The 24467-nt window shown below is 41.3% G+C and overlaps 1 protein-coding gene across 7 annotated transcripts in view; it reads right to left on the minus strand.

Annotated features, from left to right (window-relative positions):
• Nfe2l2 (NFE2 like bZIP transcription factor 2) overlaps nt 1-22754 on the minus strand; it is a 31761-nt gene extending 9007 nt beyond the window's left edge. Inside the window, exons 1-3 of one of the 7 annotated variants that reach the window (XM_074071163.1) lie at nt 22620-22702; nt 6341-6500; nt 1083-1133 (exon numbers count right to left, since the gene is read on the minus strand). Coding sequence is in view for 3 of the 7 variants with exons in the window: in XM_020160693.2 (XP_020016282.1) it covers nt 6434-6500; nt 21470-21507 (105 nt within the window). In the remaining 4 variants the exon portion in view is untranslated. Of the gene's footprint in view, nt 1-1082; nt 1159-6340; nt 6501-21469; nt 21744-22619 lie in introns of those variants that run through there. The other 6 variants (XM_074071162.1, XM_020160693.2, XM_020160711.2 and 3 more) reach the window with 6 other exon arrangements.
• Between the last annotated feature and the right edge of the window lie 1713 nt (nt 22755-24467).

Genomic DNA, 24467 nt, shown 5'->3' on the forward strand with positions numbered 1-24467 from the left:
TTCATACAGGTTTCAGAAGAAAAATGTCTGCAGAGATTTATATTGTATGAAACATTCAAAGCCTTTCAACATTTTTCAAAATGTTGAAAAATAATGTTTGTTAACCCAAGGTGCTGCTGGAGAAGCCCATAGGCTCAGTGCTGTATTCTATACTGGCCAAACAGGCTGCACGCATTTCCTGTAAGGAGCCCTGTGACTGGGCACATGACTCACACCACAAAGGACCCATCTCTCTGCTAAGCTTGAACATCATCTAAAAGGAAATAACAGTTGGGGTGGAGTACATAACAAGCAAGAACATGACATCAAACAGCAGGGAAGGGAAGTGCCTAAGGAAGAACTAAAATTGCTCTTCTATACAGAAATTCAAGGCTTTTAAGAAGTATGGCTGCTTGACCCACTGTGAATCCCCCCAGGAAGAAAGGCCACAGTGCAAAATGTCAGATAAGCAAAGTGTGGGGAGGAGAGGAAAGCAAGTGTGGTTTGTACAGCATCCCAACAGTTACTTCCTTATAACTGGAGACAAAGTTTCACAAAGGTAACCCAAATGCTGGTGTGAGCCTTCTCTTGGTATACCGAGCAAATGCTGTCTGCTACTTAGTGTTTGAATTTTGTTTGTCCTTTAGTGACTCCTGAGTGTCTTCCAAATTATGTTGCAAACTTGGCTTACACAAAAGAATTCACTTTAGTAAGAAACACAAATGTTGGACAATTCATGTTAAGTCACCATCTGGCCTAACAGAAATATTCATGTTTAAAAAGTATACATCATCATTTGCCATCTGGATAATTTGTCACTGGTTTTATGGGAAATCTGAAGTTTGACAATTAATTCATCCTAGTCTTTGTACTAAGATAAACAAAGACAGACCTTGAACACAGAATCCACGTTAAGTAGTTTTGCAAGATAATTTTAGTACTTTGAATAAACCAGCATTTACCATGCTCAGATGATGCAAAAAAATCAGAAAAGATAAAGCAGAGATCACATGATCCATATTCAAAATTAAAGCTACATAAACTGAATCTTTGGAGTAGTATTTAAAATATTATCTTTTACACATCTGTAATGAAGCTCGTACCTCCAAACCCTCTTTCCTTCTGAGAATTGACAGAGGGTGGTAGGTTTCCTCCTGAAAATAAAAATTCATTAAACTGCTAAAAAAAAAAATAAATTATACATTATTAGTAAGCAAACAATGAAAAGATTCTCTCTTCCAACTTTAAGGGTCAAGGCAGTATAAAGTTATTCCTTCTTAAAATCAAGCATTTTCATTAAGAAAAGGCTAGTGGAGTGGCTCAAGTGGTAGAGCACCTGCCTAGCAAGCATGAGGCCCTGAGTTCAAGACCCAGTACTACCAAAAAACAAAAAGAAAAAAATCAGATTTTAAAATTTAATCCCCAGAGTTCTCCTTCATCCAAATATTAGTTACTAGAATTTACAATCTAAGTTACACCTGGTTATTTTTCTTTCATACATTTCATTCTTACTATATTACACCCAGGTGATTACAGTATTCTTCTAAAAGCTACATCTGGTTTAGTATGTTTTTCCATAGATAATGCCCAAATGCTTTTAAACAAACCCAGATAAGAGAATGTAAATCATATTTTACTGTCTGGAAGAATATAAACCAAATTAAGAGCTATAGGAAACTACAAAGCCAATGGAGGGCATTGCCTGAATTTTAAAAACTTCATTAAACAATACCAAAAAAGATCTCCTTGATTTATAAGGTTCTCTCTGCAGTCATGTTTACCAAATTAAGTAAAATGACATTTAGCAGATATATTTTTAAAGTGTATCTTGCTAATGAGTATTGTATTTCATAAATATTTGTCTACCTATTTCTCTATGATTTCTGTCCATGCTGCATTACAAGATGTACATTAGCAGCAATACCAACTTTTTCTAATGAAAATTCTATAGAAGGTGGATGACAGATTATATTTTTTAGTCTGCCTGTATTCAACTGCTTTTGGTTTTACTGGACTGATTTGCTAATTCTTGTGTGCTACAGTAATTGTCAGATAGATGGTTAAAAAAATATAGAATGATTAAAAATACAGAACAGGAGTGCTGGAGACAAAAGGGGACTTACAGCCATCTAAGTCAAGCGCAAATGTTTCTAGGCTTATTTCTGTGCAACTTCAGCACAATTAAAACAAAAAAATTACTGGTCTAGGGGCTGGAGGTGTGGCTCAAGTAGTAGAACAAGTTGCCTAGCAAGCACCAAGCCTGGAGTTCAAAACCAAATCCCACTAAAACAAACAAAACAAAAAACTGGTCTAGCAACCTGTTGTATGTATCAGCAGATTATTTTTTTAAAATCAGTATTAACACCACTAATCTAAGTTTTGCTTCTAGAGAAATCTTAAAGATTATTTTCCTCTGTCTTTAACAACTAGAGACTTTAAATGCATAAAATTTCCCAAATACACACTAGTGAGTAATAGCTCACTAAAGTACCATTCCTGGGTTGAAGAACCATCCACATCCTTCTCTCTAGCACATGGTACTAGGGCTTGAACTCAGGGCCTCTACCACTAGGCAGGCACTCTACCACTTGAACCACTCTGCCAGCCCTGACTTGTATTGGGTATTTTCGAGATAGGGTCTCTTGAACTATTTGTCCAGAGCTGGCTTCGAACCGTGATCCTCCTGATGGCTGCCTCCTAAGTAGCTAGAATTACAGGAGCAAGCTACCAGCACCCAGCTACCACATCCTTCTTTTGTCTTTCAATTAGAAGGTCTCATAGTCTGGCAGATTACTATGTACAGACATTTTCACGAGCTGCTTCCTGCTCACAAACAAAATTCTCAGCAGTGACTCAAATTAAGAAATATCTGACCAGCTTACTGAAACTCTTACCATTATGTTTGTTTGTAAACTGCAAAGCAGAATGCAAAGACAAAGTAAAAGTGGAAGGTGAAGGCAAGTATGAACTTGGACTTTCTCCAGAGGCACATATGTAGTTTGATCAAAATGAAATCAGAAAGGACAGTTGATTTCCAAAACAGTATGTGATCCCACCTGCTATAAAATTTGCACGGCTCTGACTTTTTCATAAGAGGCTTCACACCTGGGTACGAAGAGTTATATTTTGGCCAGGCACAGGTGACTAACGCCTGAAATCCTAGCTACTCAGGAGGCATAAATCAGGAGGATCATGGTTGGAAGTCAGCTGGGAAAAGAGTTCAAAAGATCCTATCTTGGAAAAAACCCATCACATAAAAGGGCTGGCAGAGTGGCTCAAAGTATAGGGCGAGTTCACACCCCAGTACTGAAAAAAAAAATGCTACTTTTGGTTGGTTGTAGTGGAGCAAGATGCTTAAGCTTCTTAAGGGTTATACAAGGGTTGTCACTACTTTGCCAAAAATGGCTTGGTTTGACAAAAAACCTTTAGGACACGATTTTCTAATCTCTTCCCCATTCTGAATTAGCCATGAGTGTATTCATTTCTGAATACTGTCTCCTGCAGGGAAGGCACTTCTCGCCTTCATGAGTAGATTTTCCACTACTGTTAGAACTATTCTACAGGAAAACACACACACACATACATACATACACCCCATGTTACCAACTGAACCTTCAGGAACATGGGATCCATTTCCCTAACCTACTTCATGTAACCCACATGGAAATTAACTGGGCATGGAGTAAGCAGGTGGCTCAGATACCCACCTTGAGGCCAAAGTCTTGCTGCCCAACCCTCTGGACCCTCTCCTACAGGGCCATCCCTAGGGAGGCAGGATACAAACTGCAGGGGCTATTTACAGAAACTTCACTCTCTTTTGGTGTTTTAATTTCAAACAATCTTCAGGGTCCTTTTCAGATTCAACTTAACAATTAGCTAAAAATAGCATGAATTTGCAACAGCCACCCCATATGAAGACTGAGTAAGTACTGAATGTTGTTGCTGTCAGCTAAAGACCTCACGTGACGTGGCAGAGAACATAGTTTAGTGCTAATAAATTTTAGATATATATATAATGCATCACATTACATATTTATAGACTATATGAAATACTTAGCTTAAAAAAACTGCAGATACCTTTAAAATACTTCCAAAAAAGTCTGATTGCTTTTTTTTTTTAATTCTTCTTACTGTGGACTTTTTGTGAGTATGAAATATTTTCTTGAAGTAAGAAACTACTAAATGGCTAGAACTTCATTTTGCCTAAATGGTGGTAGTTGTAAAAGTGGTGGTCAAGATCAACAAGATTAGGGAATACTTCAACCTAAGTCATACAGGCCACCCTCTTAGGTGCCAGGTATACAAAGACAAAGAGGCAGTTTCTGACCTCAATTATGAGACAACACAGAGAGAAACATGAAGGAGCCCAGGCAGCACAGAAGAAGTGACACTACAACTGCCTAGAAAGACATCATAGAGGTGACAGCTGCCCAAAGCACACCAATCATGACTATGAACATCCTGCCATAAAGAAGGGTTAAGCAGTTTCCCAGGGCTTGGCCCAAGTAAATATTCAAAAGCAAAGAAGCCAGGAAAGAATCCCAGTATTTGGGAGGTTGAGACAGGAGGATTAAGAGTTTGAAATGAGCCTGGGATACATAGCAAGTCCCTGTCAAAAAAAAAAAAAAAACAGCCGAGCACTGGTGGTTCATGCCTATAATCCTAGCTACTCAGAGGCTGAGATAAGGAGGATATGGTTCAAAGCCAGTCCAGGTAAATAGTTCAAGAGACCCTATCTTGAAAATGCCCAACACAAAACAGAGCTGGTAGAGTGGCTCAAGTGGAAGAGCACCTGTTTAGCAAGAATGAGGCCCTGAGTTCAAACCCCAGTACCACCTTTATGTATGTGTTCTTGGTCTCTCTTCTTGGTGATGGCAGTGTTTTCCATCATTCTCCAGAGGCTCAGATTCTCCAGCTGAAGGAAAATTCTTATACACAGAAAGAGTTCCTCTTTGCATTTGGACTTTTTGGTCAGTATGAGTCATCTCAGCTGACATGGGAACTGCTATTTATGTCACAGTCACAGATGGATCCTACTGCAAGGGGGCCATGACAATTGCCCAAATAGCCCTTCTCAATTTGCAAAGAGGGAAACAGATCTAGAGGGTGAAATAACTCTAAAACAAGGACTCTAAAACAAGCCCCTTTCCATCTAATTTTACAACTTTTACCAAGTTATTTGTCAGAAAAGGATCTACCTTTACTTCTTTTCCCTTTTTTAGCTAGCTTCATGGTTTACAGGAGTGTTTCTCTTCTGAGCCTGACTACCATAAGCACACAGAAGGAAAGCCAAGTACTGTAATCTTCATTTCTACCATGAACACATTGTTTTCTTTTTTTCTTTCTTTTTTTTTTTTTTTTAGCAGGATGGGGTTTTGAACTCAGGGCCTCACACTTGCTAGGCAGGCGTTCCTGCAGCTTGAGCCATTTCGCCAGCCTAGATGAGCACATTGAGACTTTGGGGATAGAGCTACCTGCCCCAAATCACATGTTCAGCAACCAAGAGAGCTAGGGACACTCCAACCCTGAACTTCTGACCTGGCAGGCTCTTCCCCATGCGCTCAGTCTCCTTGGTTTCTTGGTGTTCACACCCCAACACACTAAAGTCTGGAATGAAACTATGATTCAGAAGTCCTTACACAAACACACAAAACAGTGTATGATCAGAGTTTCACACCTATTTCCACTGCTTCCCCATTTAATGTATTTTGGAGAAGGTTCTACCTCAGTACCTAAGAGTTGTCCCATCATTTTTATTATTTTTGAGACAAGGTCCCCAGCTGGTTTCTGCCTCTTCCTTCCAAGTGATGGTATTATAGGCATGTAGTACTATGCTTGGCTGCCCCATTATTTTATGACTAGCCAGCATTTCATTATACAGACGTAGTACAATAATAAATTAATTAATAATGACAGTCTTTTATTCAACTTACTTCTAATCTTTTGCTATTATAAACAGTGCCACAATGGATATCTTTTTACATAAATCACTTCACAAATATGTAAGGACATGTGTTGATACTAAGTAGAGCTGCTGGGTCAAAGAGTATATGTATTTTTAATTATGATAGTCATTGCTAAATAGCCCTACATAGGTTGTGCCTTTTATACTTCTATCAGCAATGTGTGGAGTGCCTTTTTTGCCACTCCTCTATTTCTCTACCTTTCCCAACTCAAGTACCATTCACATCTTAAGTCTTACTGACACATGGAGTCGGGGATGTAACGCAGTGGTAGAGCACATACTTAGTACATCAAAGGTCCTGGATTCAATCCCTAGTACAAAACACACAGAGTGATTCTGGAAGTATTCCAGAATCACTTCCTATCTTTCTTTTTGTTTTTATTTTTTTAATTTTACCTTCTACTGTTTTATAACAATAAAATTGAGGCTAAAGAAGAGAATAAACTTCCCCTCCAGAAACGTCAGCCAAAAACAGCAATTCTTTAGCACCAGTCTATGTCCAGCCATGCTCCAGTCAAGCTCACGTTGGTTTGTCCCTTCTGTGCTGGCAGCACATCTGCAGGGGCAAGAAACACAGAGGTTGTGATGCACACAGATAAGACAACGTAGTCAAAGTCTCAACAGATAGAATATAACAGGCAAAACCAGCAACCTCAGCCTTTATAATAGACAAGATAAACTTTAAGAAAAAAAAAAAAAAGCAAGTCCAGTCCAGCTAGGTTGATCCATCCACCAGCTCTTTTAAACCTAGAACAGGCATCTTTTTAAGGATGTATCTACAGGTTACTCCAGAGGCACCTGCACACCCATGTTTATTGCGGCACTATTCACAATAGCCAAGTTATGGAAACAGCCAAGATGCCCCACCACTGACAAATGGATCAAGAAAATGTGGTATCTATACACAATGGAATTTTATGCAGCCACGAAGAAGAACGAAATGTTATCATTCGCTGGTAAATGGATGGAATTGTAGAACATCATTCTGAGTGAGGTTAGCCTGGCACAAAAGACCAAAAATCATATGTTCTCCCTCATATGTGGACATTAGATCAAGGGCAAACACAACAATGGGATTGGACTTTGAGCACATGATAAAAGCTTTAGCACACAAGGGAGGGGTGAGGATAGGTAAGACACCTAAAAAATTAGCTAGTATTTGTTGCCCTTAACACAGAGAAACTAAAGCAGATACCTTAAAAGCAACTGAGGCCAATAGGAAAAGAGGACCAGGAACTAGAGAAAAGGTTAGATCAAAAAGAATTAACCTAGAACCACACGCACAGGAAATCAATGTGAGTCAATGCCCTGTATAGCTATCCTTATCTCAACCAGCAAAACCCCTTGTTCCTTCCTATTATTGCTTATACTCTCTCTACAACAAAATTAGAAATAAGGGCAAAATAGTTTCTGCTGGGTATTGAGGGGGTGGGGCAGAGAGGGAGGGGGCGGAGTGGGTGGTAAGGGAAGGGGTGGGGACAGGGGGGAGAAATGACCCAAGCCTTGTATGCACATATGAATAATAAAAGAAAAAAAAAAAAGGATGTGTCTATCCAGAACAGGTATCTATTGGCCATGAAACTGCATTTAGAACACATAACAGACTATAAAGACAGCTAACAGTGATTTTGGAGACAACACACACACACACACACACACACAAAGTGTATAAATGAGGATTCTGAGTTACAAGACACTAAATGAACAAGTAGATGCAAGTCTCATCTGACTGAGCAGAGCCCAGGAAGGGTTCATCGGGTCAACCTATCCAAATTAGATTTCAGCTAGACTTGACTTTCTCTTTATAAAATTCTTCATATTCCACATATAAGAGAAAACATATTATGCATCTTCCAGAGTCCAGCTTATTTCTCTTTGGCTAGACTTTCAGCTAGACATTATAATAAATGTCTACTACTTGAACATTCATCAAATAGAGTTATTTTGAAAACAGACCTTTATAAAACTGCTGCATAGAATTTAGCCTTGGGGCCAAATTACTGGTCTGTGAAACCCTGTTATCAGAAAACCAGCTGGCGTCCGACATCTGACGTGATCTGCACTGGACTGCACTTTTCTGTGGAGGCCTTTTCTTCCCCATCTGCGGTCTCTGACTACCATGTGGTTTTCTAAGATTGCGCATTTGCTTAATACAACAGTTAAGAGTCTCCCAGTTCTCAGTCACTGCACAGAGGTCATAGCCACTGCCAGGCCTCTGGGTTCCTGACCAAGAGAAAACATGGCCTAAAATTAGTACAGACCCTCCAAATCATGTAATCAAGGCTATTATCCACTAAATGCACATTCTCAACCTGACTGACTCATCCAAGGACTCCCCCCAAAGCAAGAATCAAGCAATGGTTCTCTGCTTCCTTGGAGGAAGATAGACCTTGAAGACATGAGGCCTAACATCGGTAGTTCTCATAGGTCACAAAACCCTTTCCCTTGCATCTTTATGTCATTTAATTTTCACATTCTGTGTGAAGATAATCAAGATGAAGAAACCAATACAAGGAAAGATAGGTGCACAGCTCATCAGCTGCATCTGCAGCAGAAGCAGCGCCCCCCTCCAAATCTGAGGAACGTATCCACAAAAATCAAATCACCATTAGTATATATCCTAAAACCCCACTCCTCACTCACCCCTCAAGAAATAAAGTTGGTTTGCTCTAAGAATTGTTCAATGTAGTTGTGGAGGATTTCTTCCTTCAAGTGTTTTCAAATGGTACCATAAAAACAGGCCTAAACTTTTCAATGATCTCTGACTAAATAAATAATAATCATATAAAATCAAATTTTTTTCACTGAAGTCATTTCACTCAAGGACAAAAGATATAGATCTTGTTAAAAATCTCTGGGTTTGGGGAAAAGATTTATTAAGTTAAAATATAAAAAAAAAACAGTTGTATGGAGTTTTCCAAAGTATATGTTTACATAAAGTATAGAATTTTTACCTTATTACTATTCCTCATAAAAGTGTCATTATTCTACCCAACAATAATACATGGCAAACACCCAACTGATCACACTGTCCATCCCCTGGTAGGCAGGCACAGGACACCTCCTACAATAATTCCTTACCATTCAACAACAATTTCTTTTCAAAAACATGTTCTTCAGTATGGACCTGGTAGAAGTTTAAATGATTTGCAGCTCTAATATCCACTACATTGCCAATGCCAAGAAAACCTAGGGTCTAAAGCAAAATACTATACAGTACACCAGGTTCCAGTCCCTATCTGCAACTAGGTCACATGATTTTTTGACCTGGGTTTCATCATCTGCAAAAGGTTGGTGTTGGATTATGTGACCCCTAAGATCTTTTCTTCCAAGTTCTCTGATTCTATGACATCTGAAAATTAATAAGCTAACTTGAGCTACTTGTAAGGTACTCTAAAGCAGCACTAATAGAAATATAATGTGAATCACATTGTGAAATTTTATGTTTTTGTAGCAACCTAGCCTCACTAAAAAAGAGAAACAGGTGAATTTAATTTTAATAATGCATTTGACCCAAATATTAAAAAAAACTATTTTGCTGGGTGCAGTGATTCATGCCTATAACCCAAGTCCTTGGAGGAAGAGGATGGTGTTTGAGGCCAGCCTGGGCTGTAAGGGGTGACCCTGTCTCAACAAGCAAAGGCATTAACATGCAAACAAAATAAAAAATGATTGATATTAGAAGTGATAAACACACCCAACATATACAATAAATCTTAACCAACATGAAATGTAGTCTTACGAAACAGTAAAGGCATATTTAACAAAAAATATTTTATACTACTACTGTGTTTACATTTCAATAAAAGTTTGTTAAAATTTAGAATTCAATTCCTCAGCTACACTAACTACATTTCAGCAGCACCAAAGGACAAGTGCAGCTTGGACAGTGCAGCTCTGAAAACAGCCTACAAAGTGAGCTCTCTAGTACTTAGGAGTGAATTCTATTAAACCAAATGCTTCTGGTTTGACAAATTACTTCCTGAGAATATACTAGAAACATCAGCCTCCAAACTACACTAGATAATATTTACATGTTAACAATTATTTGAAAAAAGCTATCTCAATGATCTGATAGAGCTGGTGTGAATTCGAGTCACAAACAGGAGGAATGGCAGAGTGGCTCAAGTGGTACAGCGCCTGCCTAGCAAGCATGAAGCCCTAAGTACAAACCCCTGTACCACCAAAACACACACACATACAAAACAAATAGGGCTCATAATGACTAGCTGGATCACTTTTTTGTGGTACACAGCAATGCTATGGTCCAGGCATCCCATGATTACCATGATTATTACAAAAACAATCTAAACAATGTATGGAAATAAGGGGCTTAGGTGCTTACTAGCTCTTCTAACCAAGGATATAAATTAACTAAGTTCATAAATGATATTTCAATTGCTTTCAGATGTATAAATTTGAAAATACACCCACTTTGTAGCTCGTTGCCAGGCAGCAATTTGGATGGCTTAAAAGGAAATTATCATTAAAATACATATATTTCATTGTAGAAATCTTCTTAATGTAAATCATTTCAGTTAACTCACTAAATATGATGATGGCTGTTAATTTTTTTTGGTGGGTCTGAGGTTTGAACTCAGGGCTTTGCACTGGTAAAGCAGGTGCTTTTATTGCTTGAGCCACACCTCCAATCCATTTTGTTCTGGTTATTTTGGAGATGGAGGGGTCTCACAAACTATTTGCCTAGGCTGGCATAGAACCACAATCCTCCCAATCTCAGCCTCCCAAGATGTTAGGATTACAAGCATGAGCCACTGGCATAAGGGCAGGTAAAGTGGTTATTGGGAAACCTTCACAGTGAGATTTGAGATTGAAAGAGGACAGTGTGGAGATTCTAAGTCCAGATAAAGACAAGTATGACACAGTCTACATAATAACAATGGCCACCATTTATCACACTTTTTGGTTTTTTTCGGTGGGACTGAGGTTTTGAACTCAGCTTCACAATTGCAAAGCAGGTACTCTACCGCTTGAGCCACACCTCTAGTCCATTTTGCTCTGGTTATTTTGGAGATGGATCTCACAAACTGTTTGTGTAGGCTGGCTTCAAACTGTGATCCTCCCAATCTCAGCCTCCCATGAGGCATGAGCCCTGGCACCCGGCTTAGCACATCATTTCCATGTGCTCAATACACTACCTCATGTGGATGCACACCATCCCATCCCACCCAGGTGAGCAGGATTATCAGCACCATTTTGAAATAAGGAAGCGGAAGCATAGAGAGCTTTAGTACTTTTGCCTGAAAACCTCCAGCTGATTAGTAGTGATGAGCTCCAAAGCAGCCACGTTTACTTCACAGCATCAGAGTTCTTTCATTCACTCAACTAATACAGGCTTTTCCTTTGGAATAATCTAGGCTTTTTATAGAGAGGATGCTGAGGCAGTGGACAGCATGGCTTAGAAAAATGTAAGTGCCATTTGGGGCCTTTGCTACTAACTACCTGAATGGGTGATTGTGGCCAAGCCACGTACCCTCACTGTGTTGTCCACTATGGAAGAAAGCCAAGAGAATACCAATCCTCACAAAATGATTTTTTCATATGGAAAAAGTATGTGAATACCCCTTAAAAATAGGAAGGACGACCCCAGATAAGGAAGCAACACTATTAATGACCTTGAGAAGCAATTTTTTTGTTTCGTTTTTGTTAATTGGTACAAACGTTTGAACTCAGGGCCTTGTGTTTGCTAGGCAGGAGGAAGAGCAGCTACTCTTTAGGATTCTGGGTCTGGCCACTGCATGAAAAAACAGTAGGTGAGGCCATAATATGCTTATGTGTCAGACATTTGCAGGGCAACAAACATGGCAAGTGTAAAAATCTTTCAGTTGTATCATCTCCCTCGAGAGTCTTAGGTTTTCTTACCTTCACTGACTGCTTTGCCTCCCTTTCTCCCCACTTTTTTTAGCAATACTGGGGGTTGAACTCAGGGCCTCTTGCTTGGTAGGCAGGCACTCTACCATTTAAGTCATGCCTCGAGCCCTTTTTTGCTGTATTTTTCAGGCAGGTCTTGTATTTTGGCCTTCCTTGTGGCTAGGATTACAGACATGATCCACTATGCCCAGCTTGTTTGCTGAGATGAGGTCTTGATAAGTTCTTGCTCCAAATGGCCCTGAACCTCCATCCCCCTGATCTCAGCCTCCCAAGTAGCTGGGACTTCAGGTGTGAGCCATCACAGCAACCAAGCTGTTCTGCCTTTTTTTTAAGGCCAAAGTTATTCAGGGTAGTTATTACAAAAAAACACTTTAAAGAAGGAGTGAGGGTGACAGAGTGCAGGTATGTTTGAAATTAGCTTTCTACTAATGCACTGCTACTCCCTAAATTCCTCCTGCCTATATATGTATATATATATGTATACAGAAGGACACTGAGTTTTTAGGTCCATAACCCCAAGGAAGAAATTCTGTCACAAGTGGAGGACTGGTCAGGGAAGGAAGTCCATGAGATGGCTTAACAACCCATGAAGGACAGGGGATCCAGTAGATAGGTTTGAGGGTTCCCAGGGCAGAGCAAGGGGCCTCTGCTGGGCTGAAGCACATGAAAGGCCTGGCTAGGGGTTGCTTCCTGTCTCAGTAGGCTTCAGTCTCCACAAGAAGCAGGCCCACAGAAGACCAGGATATGCAAAGGGAAGACAACAGGAGAAGGAGAAGTTTATAGCAAAGTGCAAACAAAGCATGAATGTTTATGCACTTATGTAGCTAGAGTCTGAGGCAGGAATTTTTTCAAGTGAGCCATGGAAATCTCAGATCCTCACACATTTAAACATCCCTAACAAAAAAGGAAAACCCAAGTACATTCTGTGGTGAATCTATCTACATCACCTCTCTAGGCCTAAGTTCTTCACCTAGAAAACAGGGAGAATGCTACTTACATCACAGCGTGTAAAAGGATTGCACAGGGCAGAAATAGTTTGTGGAGACACTTAGTACCATGCCCAGCACTGGGGAGAGCCCAGGACACTACAGCTGTCACCATCAACACTGTTAGACACCCATATCTGTTTGCATGGGGGCTCACAGGCAAAGCCCACAGGAGAGAGAAAAGGATCCTGCCTGCCTGAGGTGGTTTCATATTTTTTTGGGGGGGAGTGGGGGTTGGGGTGAATATTGACAATCATTGTGACTGGAAGCCAGGGAAAAGACTGGTACAGTTGATTGAGGACAGTAAACTAATCTTAGAGAAAGGCAAAAAGAGAAACACTCCTTCTGCCACCTTGGAGAAGAAAAGAATCTTTTCTGAACGTCAAGTGGCAAGGTCTGGCTGTCTCTTCTCCTTTCATCAATGGAATGAATACAAGGTAGATGAGTTTTTCCTGAAACAGACAGCTGAGTGTGCAAGACTGAGCACAGTGGGTTTCATGAGTGAGGCCAAGAAAAGTAGAAAATCCACTTCCCTCCTTTAAATTTTTTTTCCTTTTTTTTTTTCTTTTGGCAGAAGGGGGTTTGAACTCAGGGGCCTCACACTTGCTGGGCAGACACTCTACCACTTAAGCTACTCCACTAGACCTAAAAAATTATTTTTAAATAGCTTGCAAAAGTATTTAGTTACAATGACAGATCCTCAATACATGTGCTGATGCCAAACCTTAAAAAAGATTTAGTTACAATGACAGATCCTCAATACATGTGCTGATGCCAAACCCAATCTGTGTCAGCCTAAGGAGGCATACACCTACAGCACATCAGGAGTCCTTCACCATCTCCCTGCCTCCAACCTACCCATGTTCAATTCACCACAAAAACTTCCTGTCTACACCCAGCTTAGGTGCTCTGCCCTTTCCAAAACCTGCCATGGTTTCCAGATGCCTTGTATATAATTGAAATGCTGCATAGGGGCAGCCGAAGCCCTCCACACACACTCCCAAATTAACTTTTTCAGTCCTATGCACATTAAGACTCTGCTACAGTCCAGCTCATGCCTGCCATGTTCCTGGGGCTTCAGATGGGGCCCCATGCCGAAGTCAAATGAAATTCACTAGCTTAAAAAACTCTAGTGAAAATGCCTCTTCCACCAGGATATCCTCTCTGGTGAAGTGGCGTTTCTCAAGAAGCACTGTTATGGCCCCGTCATTTATCATAGATTAATTTGTATTAAGTACCAAGCTCCCAGAGGGCAATCAACCAACTTGCTTTCACAATTATTGAGCAACTTTTAAGTAGATACCAGGTTTAATGCTAAATATCAGTTACCATAAAGTATAAAATATAGTCCCTGCCCCAGAGGAACTCATTCCCTACGCAGAGGAGACAGAACCATTAACTAATTTATAATAATCTTGATATAAAATGCACCCTATAATTCAGGTATACCAAGAGATACAATAGGAGGGGTAATTTGAAAAACAAATGTCCTTGAAGGATATTACTTGCTATATTATCTTGGAAGATTAAAACAACTTCATGGCCTGAAGGTTTCTAGGGTGTGTAGCTACCTAATACATATTTGTGGAATGAATAAATATACATTATTTAGGCTCAGAATCCATTATTTTCTTTTTTTTTTTAATGGGACTGGGGTTTGAACTCAGAGCTTCACACTTGGAAAGCAGGCACTGTACCCCTTGAGCCACACCTCCAGTCCATTTTGCTCTGGTTATTTTGGAGATTGGGGGGGGGGTCTCACTAACTATTTGCCTAGGCTGGCCTTGAACTGTGATCCTCCCAATCTCAGCCTCCCAAGTAGCTAAGATAACAGGCCAGAGACACTAGTGCCCAGAAGTATTTTCACTGTACACTTAAGGTGTCTGAGGATAGAGTCCAAATTACTCAAGTAACAAAGGAACCATGTTTTGTATCACTTACAACCCAACTACTAGTCACAGAAAAATGATTTAACTTCATTCCTAGTAACCATACTTCAAAATTACTCTTTGGGGCCGGGCGCATACCTGTACAGCTATAATCCTAGCTACTTCGAAGGTGAAGATCAGGAGAACTGCGGCTCCAGACCAGCCTGGGCAAAAAGTTCCTAAGACCCTGTCTCAAAGGAAAGAGCAGGTTGTGGTAGCATGCACTTATCATCCTAGCTTCTTTGAGAAGCATAAATAGGAGGACCACAGCCCAGGCTGGCCCCAGCAAAAAGCAATCCCACATCTCCAAAATAACTAGGACAAGAAGGGCTAGAGATGTGGCTCAAGAGGTAGAGCACCTGCCTAGCAAATATAAAGCTCTGAGTTCAACTTCCAGTACTGCCAAAAAAAAAAAAAAATTGGGGGGGTACTCTTCTAGAAATACAGTATGACATATCTTAAGGACTATTAATACACACCCCTTCAACACACATCCCTCCAAGGTAACAATAAAATTGATTTAAGAAAACAAATGTGATAGTATCTTAAACTGTCCATTAAAAGAATTTCACAATCTGGATAATATAACAATCCAGCAATATAATTGCTGATTAAGTGTATTTTCTTAGAGGATATTAGTAATTGCACTCAAGTTGGTCAGAAAAAGGACAAGTGGGCAAACTGACTTTGCCTCAAAGTCTAAACTTCTTTTCTAAACCATTAAGCTATTACCATGGTATCAACCTATTCAATTACAGCATTCGTTACTCTTACCTGAGAGTACTCAATTCAAAAAGTGTCCAGGATAGGATCGAGGAGTGGCTCAAGTGGTAGCGTGCCACCTAGCACTCTATGGGCTCCTCATTTGCAGATTCAAGTAACCTCAGATTGAAAACATTAAAACATATTATCTCTGGACTTGGAGGTATGGCTTAAGTGGTAGAGTACTTGCCTAGCAAGAGCAAAGCCTTGCATTCAAACCACAGTACCACCAAAAAACAAACAAAAAACCCACATAAAAAAATTACCTCTGTACTGAATATATACATTTTTTTCTTGTTACTGTTCCCTACCAATGTAGTATAACAACTATTTATATTGTATTAGATAGTATAACTAATCTAGAGATGATATAAAGTATAAAGCAAAATTTGCATGGATTATGTGCAAATACTGCACCTTTTATTTATTTATTTATTTTTTGCGGTACTGCAGCTTGAACTCAGGGCCTACACCTTGAACCACTCCACCAGCCTTTTTTTTCTTGTGTTGGGTATTTTCGAGATAAGGTCTCGAAAAAAGGTCTCTTGAACAGGTCTCGCCTGGGCTGGCTTTGAACCACAATCCTCCTGATCTCTGCCTCCTGAGTAGCTAGGATTACAGGCCTAAACCACAGCCCGCCTAACTGCACCATTTTATATAGGGGACTTGAGCATTTGTGGATTTTGGTATCCACAGGAGGTCGGAGAATCAAAGGCCCTGTATGACTGTAATCAGATATCTTACAACAACCAAAGGTTGGCTCTTTTCACAACATAGGAAGTGAATTGGTAACATGAACCAAAATGAAAGGCTAATTATTTCCTCCATCTTCATTATTATCTTCTGCAGCACAATCACTAAAAGTTTATTGCACAATTGTACTATTATCAAGTGAACTTTGGAAACCTGAAACACACAAAAGCCATAGGCCCCTGGAGCCCCAGACTTTCAAGAGTCCTGCCCCAACAGAACAGAGGAAGGCAGTGAGCTTCTACCTACCACACCTCTTCGGGAAGGAAAGACTTTGCTTGTCAAGGTCAATAAGAAGAGATGAGGTTGCCCTCTTCTTAAGATGTCTCCCCAGAGTTTCCAGATTTAAGCATTAATCATAAGGCTGCAAAGGTTAGTGATCAAACATAAAAACACCACTTTTCATTATTTATGTAAAGCACCCAAACCTGCTTTCCTAAATCACTACATGATACCTTCAGTGGGCATCAATTACTGAGTCAGATAACCTACAGCACTGGCTCTCAAACCTGACTGCATAGTGGAATCCAGTAGGAAGCTTTAAAACATAATAATGGCTAAGCCCACCCCCAGAGATTCTCATTAAGGAATACTAATACACAACAAAGCATGATAATCACTGTTGTAGGAAACAAAAGGAAATATAAAAAGTGGAAATAACTCAAATGTCCACCAACTGATGATGAGTGGATAAATAAAATGTGGTTTATCCATACAGAGGAATAGTATTCAGCAATAAAAAGGAATGAAGACATAGCAAGCCATGTAAGATTGAATCTTTTTTTTTTCCTTTAGTGGTACTGTACTAGGGCTTGAACTCAGGGCCTCACACTTGCTAGACAGACACTCTATCACTTAAGTCACTTCACCAGCCCAGTAAGGTTGAATCTTGAAAACATTATGCTAAGAAGCCAGTCACAAAATGGTTCCATTTATATGAAATGTCTAGAATAAGCAAATCTATAGAGAAAAAAATAACTGAGTGGTGACTAGGGGCTAAGGGAATTGGGAAAAAATAGAAGTGATTGCTAAATGGCTATGAGGCTTCTTGGGGGAGTATTAATCAATGGTCACAGTGTTGGTTGCACAAATATTAATGTACTAGACCACTGAATTGTATGGAATGTGAAATATAGCTCACTTAAAATAAATGGTATGCCTAGTTCTCAAGGAGCTTATGATCTAGCTCTAGAGAAAAAGAAAAACATGGAAACACAGGTAAGACAATTATCAAGAAAGATTTTTAAAGGCCATTAAAGATAACTAAGTAATATAGAAAACAAATGTTTTCTTTCCCAATCATTTTTCTTCTCTGATATTAAAAGGCAATAAAAGTCATATCTTATTAGGGCTGCTGTTTCTATAGACCCCAAAGTCCACAGACCTCAAAATCCCAGTCTATATAAAAAGAATGAGTGCTCAGTATTGCCAAGGAATTTTGAACATATCCTTCAGAATGTAGACTGTTGATGGATTGTAGTGACACTCAAGAGTCACCTATTAACTGGCCCTTTGAAAAATAAACTTAATGCTCTAAATTCTACCCATATAATAGATTTGTCTTCACTACTGCCATAATCTAGGCTAAATAAGCTTACACTCTAACGTACACAAAAAGATCTTCAGGGGCTGGAGGTGCTGCTCAAGCAGTTAAAATTCTTAATACAGTTAAAAGTGTTGCGAGTCAACTCCCTGTATAGCTATCCTTATCTTAACTAGCAAAAACCCTTGTTCCTTCCTATTATTGCTTATACTCTCTCTTCAACAAAATTAGAGATAAGGGCAGAATAGTTTCTGCCAGTAGTGAGGGGTAAGGGGGGTAAGGGAGGAGAAATGACCCAAATATTGTATGCACATATGAATAAAATAAAAATTTTTTAAAAAGTGTTTAATATGGCAGGGGCTAAGACATGGAAACATCCAGTTTTAGAGAGGATTTTGTTTAAAAGTCTTTTTTGCTTTTGTATAGGGGTTAGTGTAATAATATCAGTCGTAGCTGGGCACCAGTGGCTCATGCCTATAATCCTAGATACTCAGGAGGCAGAGATCAGTAGGATCAGAGTTCGAAGCCAACCCAGGCACATAATTCACGAGACCCTATCTCAAAAAACCTTTTACAAAAATAGGACTGGTGGAGTGGCTCAAGGTGAAGGTCCTGAGTTCAAACCTCAGTGCCACACACACAAAAAAAGAAGACCAGTTGTGTTTTTCCAATTACTTGGAATGTAAATATTATACACATGAAGATACTTTGCTTTCATTTCCAGAAAACATACCAGTATCAATTGTGAAATCTTGGCCTATACCTTAAAGCTCTTTTAACAAATGTTTGTTGGCACTTATTTAAAAGCAAGTGGCAATGAAATTTCAGTAACTCCTGGAACTAGTCAGGTTATTAAAATACATATTCTATTTTCCATTTTACAGTAAATTTACACATACATTTCTACAGCCACAGACAAGGACAGGCAGGTTAATTACTACATCTAGTAACCTGCCACATACACCCTGGTGTTCAACAGATGTCAAGTTCACTTTCAGAAGTGGCTGGGCCAGGTATTTAAATACCCTAGAATTAACCCACACCAACTTTTAGGCAAATCATCCACCTAACTGTAAAAGTTTTGCAGCATATTTAACTCAGACAACTTAGACAGTAATTCCTAAAACTATTTAACAATAAAGACTAAGAAATATTTAATTTTCAAATGTACCAGTCTCAAAATTCCAAGGAAACTTCAACTAGATAGACTTGAGCCCTTATGTTTGCTTCAATTCAGAAAGGCCCAAACAGGAAATTTGTGTTTAATTTGAGCCAACAGGTTTTTGCTAGCTGTTTTCAACTCAAATTCCCCCCTAATCTACCCACTTTCCTTCAAACTAGTCTAACTCTATCAGTCACACTGTTCTACACATTCTCACTACCAAACTTATTTTTGATCAGTACTTCAAAATAAGAGTCAGTGGAACTTGAGACTATACCAACTAACAAGACAAATAAAGGCAAAGACTCCAGAAGCTAACAGATTTAATTAAGAAAAAAAGAAAACAGTTGCTGGAAAATGTGAAGTGGAATCTCAAAAAAATCCCAGGAATTTTAAAAATAATCATTATATTTACAAACAGTCCTCTCTAAATAAAATCCACCCAGGCCTTTCTTTGTCTTTCTTGAAAAGGACCACTCCACGAACAGCTTTACTTACTGTATTTAACAAGGTTCACTTCCCTCACATGATTATTAAACTCCTTGATGAGTGGACAAGGTAGACATTAATCTTTTTCATTCTTGCTTCTCCTTCCAGTTTCCCCTCAATCTACCCACTTGTTAAGGGTTTTGCTTTTTTCTCCTGCTTAAAGTTTAACTAGTCTTGGTTCAGTTTAGAAGTGGTGATTTGGAGACTCTAGAGTCAGGCTACCTAGGTTTGAATCCTACCTCAGTCACTCAACAGTTGGGTCACCTCAAGGACTCTTGGCCTCTCTGTGTGCCTCTTTCCTAACCTGAAAACCAGAGACAATAGTATTTTCCATAAGATTACGATAAAATTAAGCATGTGAGACAACTGTCATATTGCCTGACAAGCAGAAAAGTGCCCAACAGCTTTCTATTATCTTAGTGCCAAATTCTTCCTGCACACTGAAAAGTTAATCCAGGCTTAAGGAAAAATTAAAGGAGGAATATTCTTTATGCAAAACCTCCTTTGTATGTGTTTAGTCAAGTCAGAAGACATGCCCAGAAAAAAAAAAAGCCTACATTTCAGAAGGGCTCCTTTCCTCACACAGGTTATTTAAGTATAATTTATCCTGAATTAAAAATATTAAGAAAAACAAAGTATTTGGCTTTCAACTCTTCCTGGTAATCCTAAAGAAAGAACAGCTGTCTGCTTGTGTTAAAGAACCCAAGTTAACAAGAGATTTCAAAATGTCCCTAGTTATTTTTAAGGCAGAAAGCTGTGTGAGTTGTGCATTTATTCTCCTCCATGCTGCTTCCGCAATGTCTCAAGAGATTTTCCACATATCTAAAAAGTCTAAAAGTTGTTTTTTGCTTACCATTCATTCTGGAGATGAGGGGCCTATCCTATTTGTCTTTGTGTCTGACTTTTAAAAAAATAATCTCATTGGTGTAGACCAAGATCAACTTCATCCCTCATCTACAAAAGTATTTTATCTCTCTAAGACGCCTGTAAAAAAGAGTAATGGATGGTTCTTCCCACCTAATGGAGATACAGAATCTTAGGGTCTCCATATTGTTCAGTTTATCCACACTTCCTCTTCTCACAAAGTGAAAACCTGTACCCAAGTACCACTTCACACCTGGAGAGCTTCTCTAACTTTTGTTCAAATCTTTGACTCTACTCAAATCCTTCTGGACTACAAACGACTTTTAACATAAATTATAGAATGAAATTGTTTCTAAATTTTACTTCATTTTTTCAGTCTTCCAATATGAAAACTGGTGTCTGATTTCAAATGTGGAAAAGCAGTTATTCTTATCAAACAACTGAAACATTCACATGTAAGAGAAAGCAGTACATATGTTTTATGCATTTTTTTTTTGGCTGGAATGCTATACTACACAGTAAAGATAGGAAGATTTAAAAACCAAAGTTCATTTACATCATGTACCCTTTGGTCAAACAAGCATTCCTATATTACTAATGAACAGGAAAAAATTAAATTTACTTCGTCATACTAATGAGAACCTGGAGAATAAGATCCCAATCATCTCTGGAGCCAAATTCAAGACAAACAACTTTAAAGGAGGAAAAGCAGAATTAATACATTGTCAGTAACTTAAAACTTTACATTAGATCTTCTCCATCAGCCTAAAACTTTACATTTAGGAGCATAAACAAATTTACTGTCCTATCAAGTTACACATTTCCTTAAACTGTTTTTTCTAAAAACCTAATTTTTAAAAAATGGCAATATAAACATCTACTCCTTTAAACGTTTCTACGAAGTATGAACAGAAACGTTTTTCACTTTAATAACAAAACTTATTAGCAAAGTATTATGAAACATAAGTGTCCCACCCTCGCCCTTACAAAAGACAGGGAACAATGCTAAGAAACTGAGGAGGCAAATTCTCAAACAGAAAAGGAAAAAAACATACAAATGACCTATAGGAGAAATAATAATTGAAAGCAAAAAAAATTAGTAACAGCCTAAAAGCAACAGAAGTTCTAATCTACGATCGAAACTCTTACCCATCGTAGCACAGAACAGAATATCCTGCCTTACACATTTTGGAACTGCAATTCTGTAATGCTAAATCCCAAGACAAAGCCGCCCTGGGGAAAATAACAATTGCGCAACAGATCAACAGCTCCAACTTGTCCCTTGGCCCAAGTGCAGCGAGGCTTGCACGCTATAAAGCAGGAAAGGGCCAACTGAGGGCCATCGTGACAGCCAACCGGCCGCTGTCACAGAGGCTGGGGCCCCGCACGCTGCCCACTGGGAGCCACCGCTCTCGGAAGATGAAGCCGGGGTGCGGCCGACTCAAACCTGAGTCCGTCGCCCTCGTCCGCACTGCCCGCCGCGGTGCCAGGGTCCAACCTGGAGTCCGAACCACACTGCCACCGGGGCCCGAGGGAACGCACAGAGCCCAGCCCGCCCGCCCGCCGCCCGTCGAGGCGTACGAGCGCTCAGGAAACTTTTGGCTTTCTCCCCGCCCCCCGGGGCTGGGCTTTCTAGATCTACGCTGACCAGGGGCGATTGCAGGGACTGGCGGGTTACTCGGCGAACAGGCGCCCACAGACGGCCGAGTAGGGAGAGCGCGCCACGCCGCAGCCGGCGCCTGCCGAAGTCGCTTGACACGGCGACAGAGGAGGGGCTCGGGTCTCAGGGCGAAGGCGACCTCAGCTCCCCCAAGAGCGGCCCCGTGACTAGGCACATTTCTGTGGGCTCCGAGGATGGGTTGCTGCGCAGCCCCGGAAAGGGCCGGGCCGCGCCGGCTCAGACCACTAGTGTCCGCCCCTCCAGTCCCACCGCCCCAGAGGCCGCTCAAACTCCGAAGGCCATGCCGGGGCTCGGCGTCCCAGCTTCGGGGTGGTGGCTAGCGTCACTTCCTCGCCTCACGCGCGGGGGCGTCCCTCCAGCCCCCCGCCCGGTCACCCTTGGGCAGGCCCCGCTGACGGTAAGGACACCCGGCCGCGCCTCCACTCCTCTCGCTGCCTCAACGGTGCCCGACCCCCCCTCCCCCGCCCCCCGCCCCCCGACAGTCCCCGGCACAAGCGCAGTGGCTCCGGTGCCCGGCCGCTGTAGTCCCAGCTCTGGGTGTCCCTCCCGGACCGTGGCCCCCTTGCGCCCCTGACCCTGTCCCGACACCACCACGGGGTTCCAGGGTCCGGACAGCACCTGCTGGGACTGTAGTCCCGGCGGCGGCAGCTCCAAGTCCATCATGCTGAGTGCGGCTCGTGCGCTAGGGAACCCCGACGGTGACCCTGTGCCCGCTGACAGGACGGCACTGGCGGCGACGGTGACCGCGACAGCTCCTCGGAACTCCCAGGCACTTACAGTTCGGCTACTCTGCCGGAGTGTCTGGCCAGCCTCCTGCTCGCTCCGCCTCCCGCCCCCCGGGGGGCGGGGCCAGAGCCCGGCCCCTTTCTTCCCCAGCGGTCCGCGCTTCCGAAAATCCCCCGCCCCCGCGGCCGCTGACGCAAGAAGCTGCGTTGTGGGGCGGCCGAGGGCCTGTGGGCTGGGGCCCCACAGGGTGGAGTGCCGGGAGGGGGACACCGTGCGCCCCGCGGGCTCGGCGCTGTTTCCCTCCCTGCACCAAGGCTGTGCTCTCTCCCCGGAGATAAAGAGTTGTTTGCCGAAGGTCGCTCGGGCTCTGGCGCTTCGATCAGTTTAAACAGTTGGGACGAAGGCTCCCGGAACCCCGGCGCTGGTATCGCGGCTGCTCCTCCCTGATTTGGAGTTGCAGAACCTTGCCCGCTTTATCTCAACGCGGCGGCCAAGCGTGGCGCCGGCCTGGGGGCTGGGGCCTGGCCGAGTGCACCGCCAACTGCCCTCTGGCAGCAGCTGCGCTCCGGAGCTGGGCGGCCGAGCCCGGCCCAGGAGCTGCGGGCCACGCGGGGAGCGCGTGCTCGCGGTCACCCTGAACGCCTTGGCCGCCCCGCGCTCGCTCTCACGCCGGCTGAGGTGGCCCAGGACCGGCGGATCGGCGTTGCCCACGCCGCAGCGCTTCTTCTCGCCAAAGCGCACAAACCTTGCTGCAGATGACCTCCTGCAGCGGTCTCTGAGCTACAACCTGTACTGACTTCAGTTTTCATGATAAAGTTTTTGTTGTTTTTAGGGTCTTTTTGTTTTAGGTTTTTGGCGGTTTTGAGCTCGCGGCTTGAGTCATGTCCCCCAATCCTTTTTGCTTTAGTTACTTTTTCCTGGGTTTACTCAGCGATCCTCTCTTCCACGGACCAACTTATAAAATGGTAAAATGTATAGTAAGTGGGCCCGTTTGGTAGAAACGTGCATGGGGAGGGGGGAATTGAAGAATGCTTACTAATATATTAATAGTTGTAAAACCATGATTTTTCATCTCTGTTTTGATCTACAATGAGTATGTATTCTTATATTTAAAATATTTAAAAAATCATTGTGCACAGAAAACTTCCAAGAATTTGAAAGCAAATATTATAAACTCTTAAAAGTTTTAAGAGGATAAATGATTTTGAGGGTTTTTTTCTCTTACGATAAACAATTTTTCTAACAAACCTGGTTTGCATTTTCTATCTTCTAGAATTTATTCAAAACCAGGTGAAGCAAACAGTACCAACAGTGGTTTTACTTCATTCAAAAAACCTGTCCAAAAAAAAGTCTGACTATAGCAGATCAACTCCCCCAAAACTGCAAAGAAGTTAACTTTCTCTTGGTTGCGTAATTTGACACTCCCAGGACTTACTTCTAAAATTGTATGCTCAAATACTCCTTGAGATAATTGGAGCCTAAATTAATCCCTTGTAATTGAAGCAAGCTTCTTCAACTTGAATTAAACCTTTTCATCTGTTAGATGACAAGCCAGCAAGTGATCTGCGCACTGAAAACAAGCTTGGGAGAAATTATTTACAAAGAATCAGACAAAAAAGTCAAAGAAATAATAATGAAAAGACATTTCTTCATCACAGGAGACAAGAACATAGTGTTAACAATTCAGGTTACTTACTAAAACTACTTCATCAAAGAAGGTAGACAATAAGCCCAGGAGGT

This window comes from Castor canadensis, chromosome 4, assembly GCF_047511655.1.
Source record: "Castor canadensis chromosome 4, mCasCan1.hap1v2, whole genome shotgun sequence".
Classification (NCBI taxonomy): Eukaryota; Metazoa; Chordata; class Mammalia; order Rodentia; family Castoridae; genus Castor; species Castor canadensis.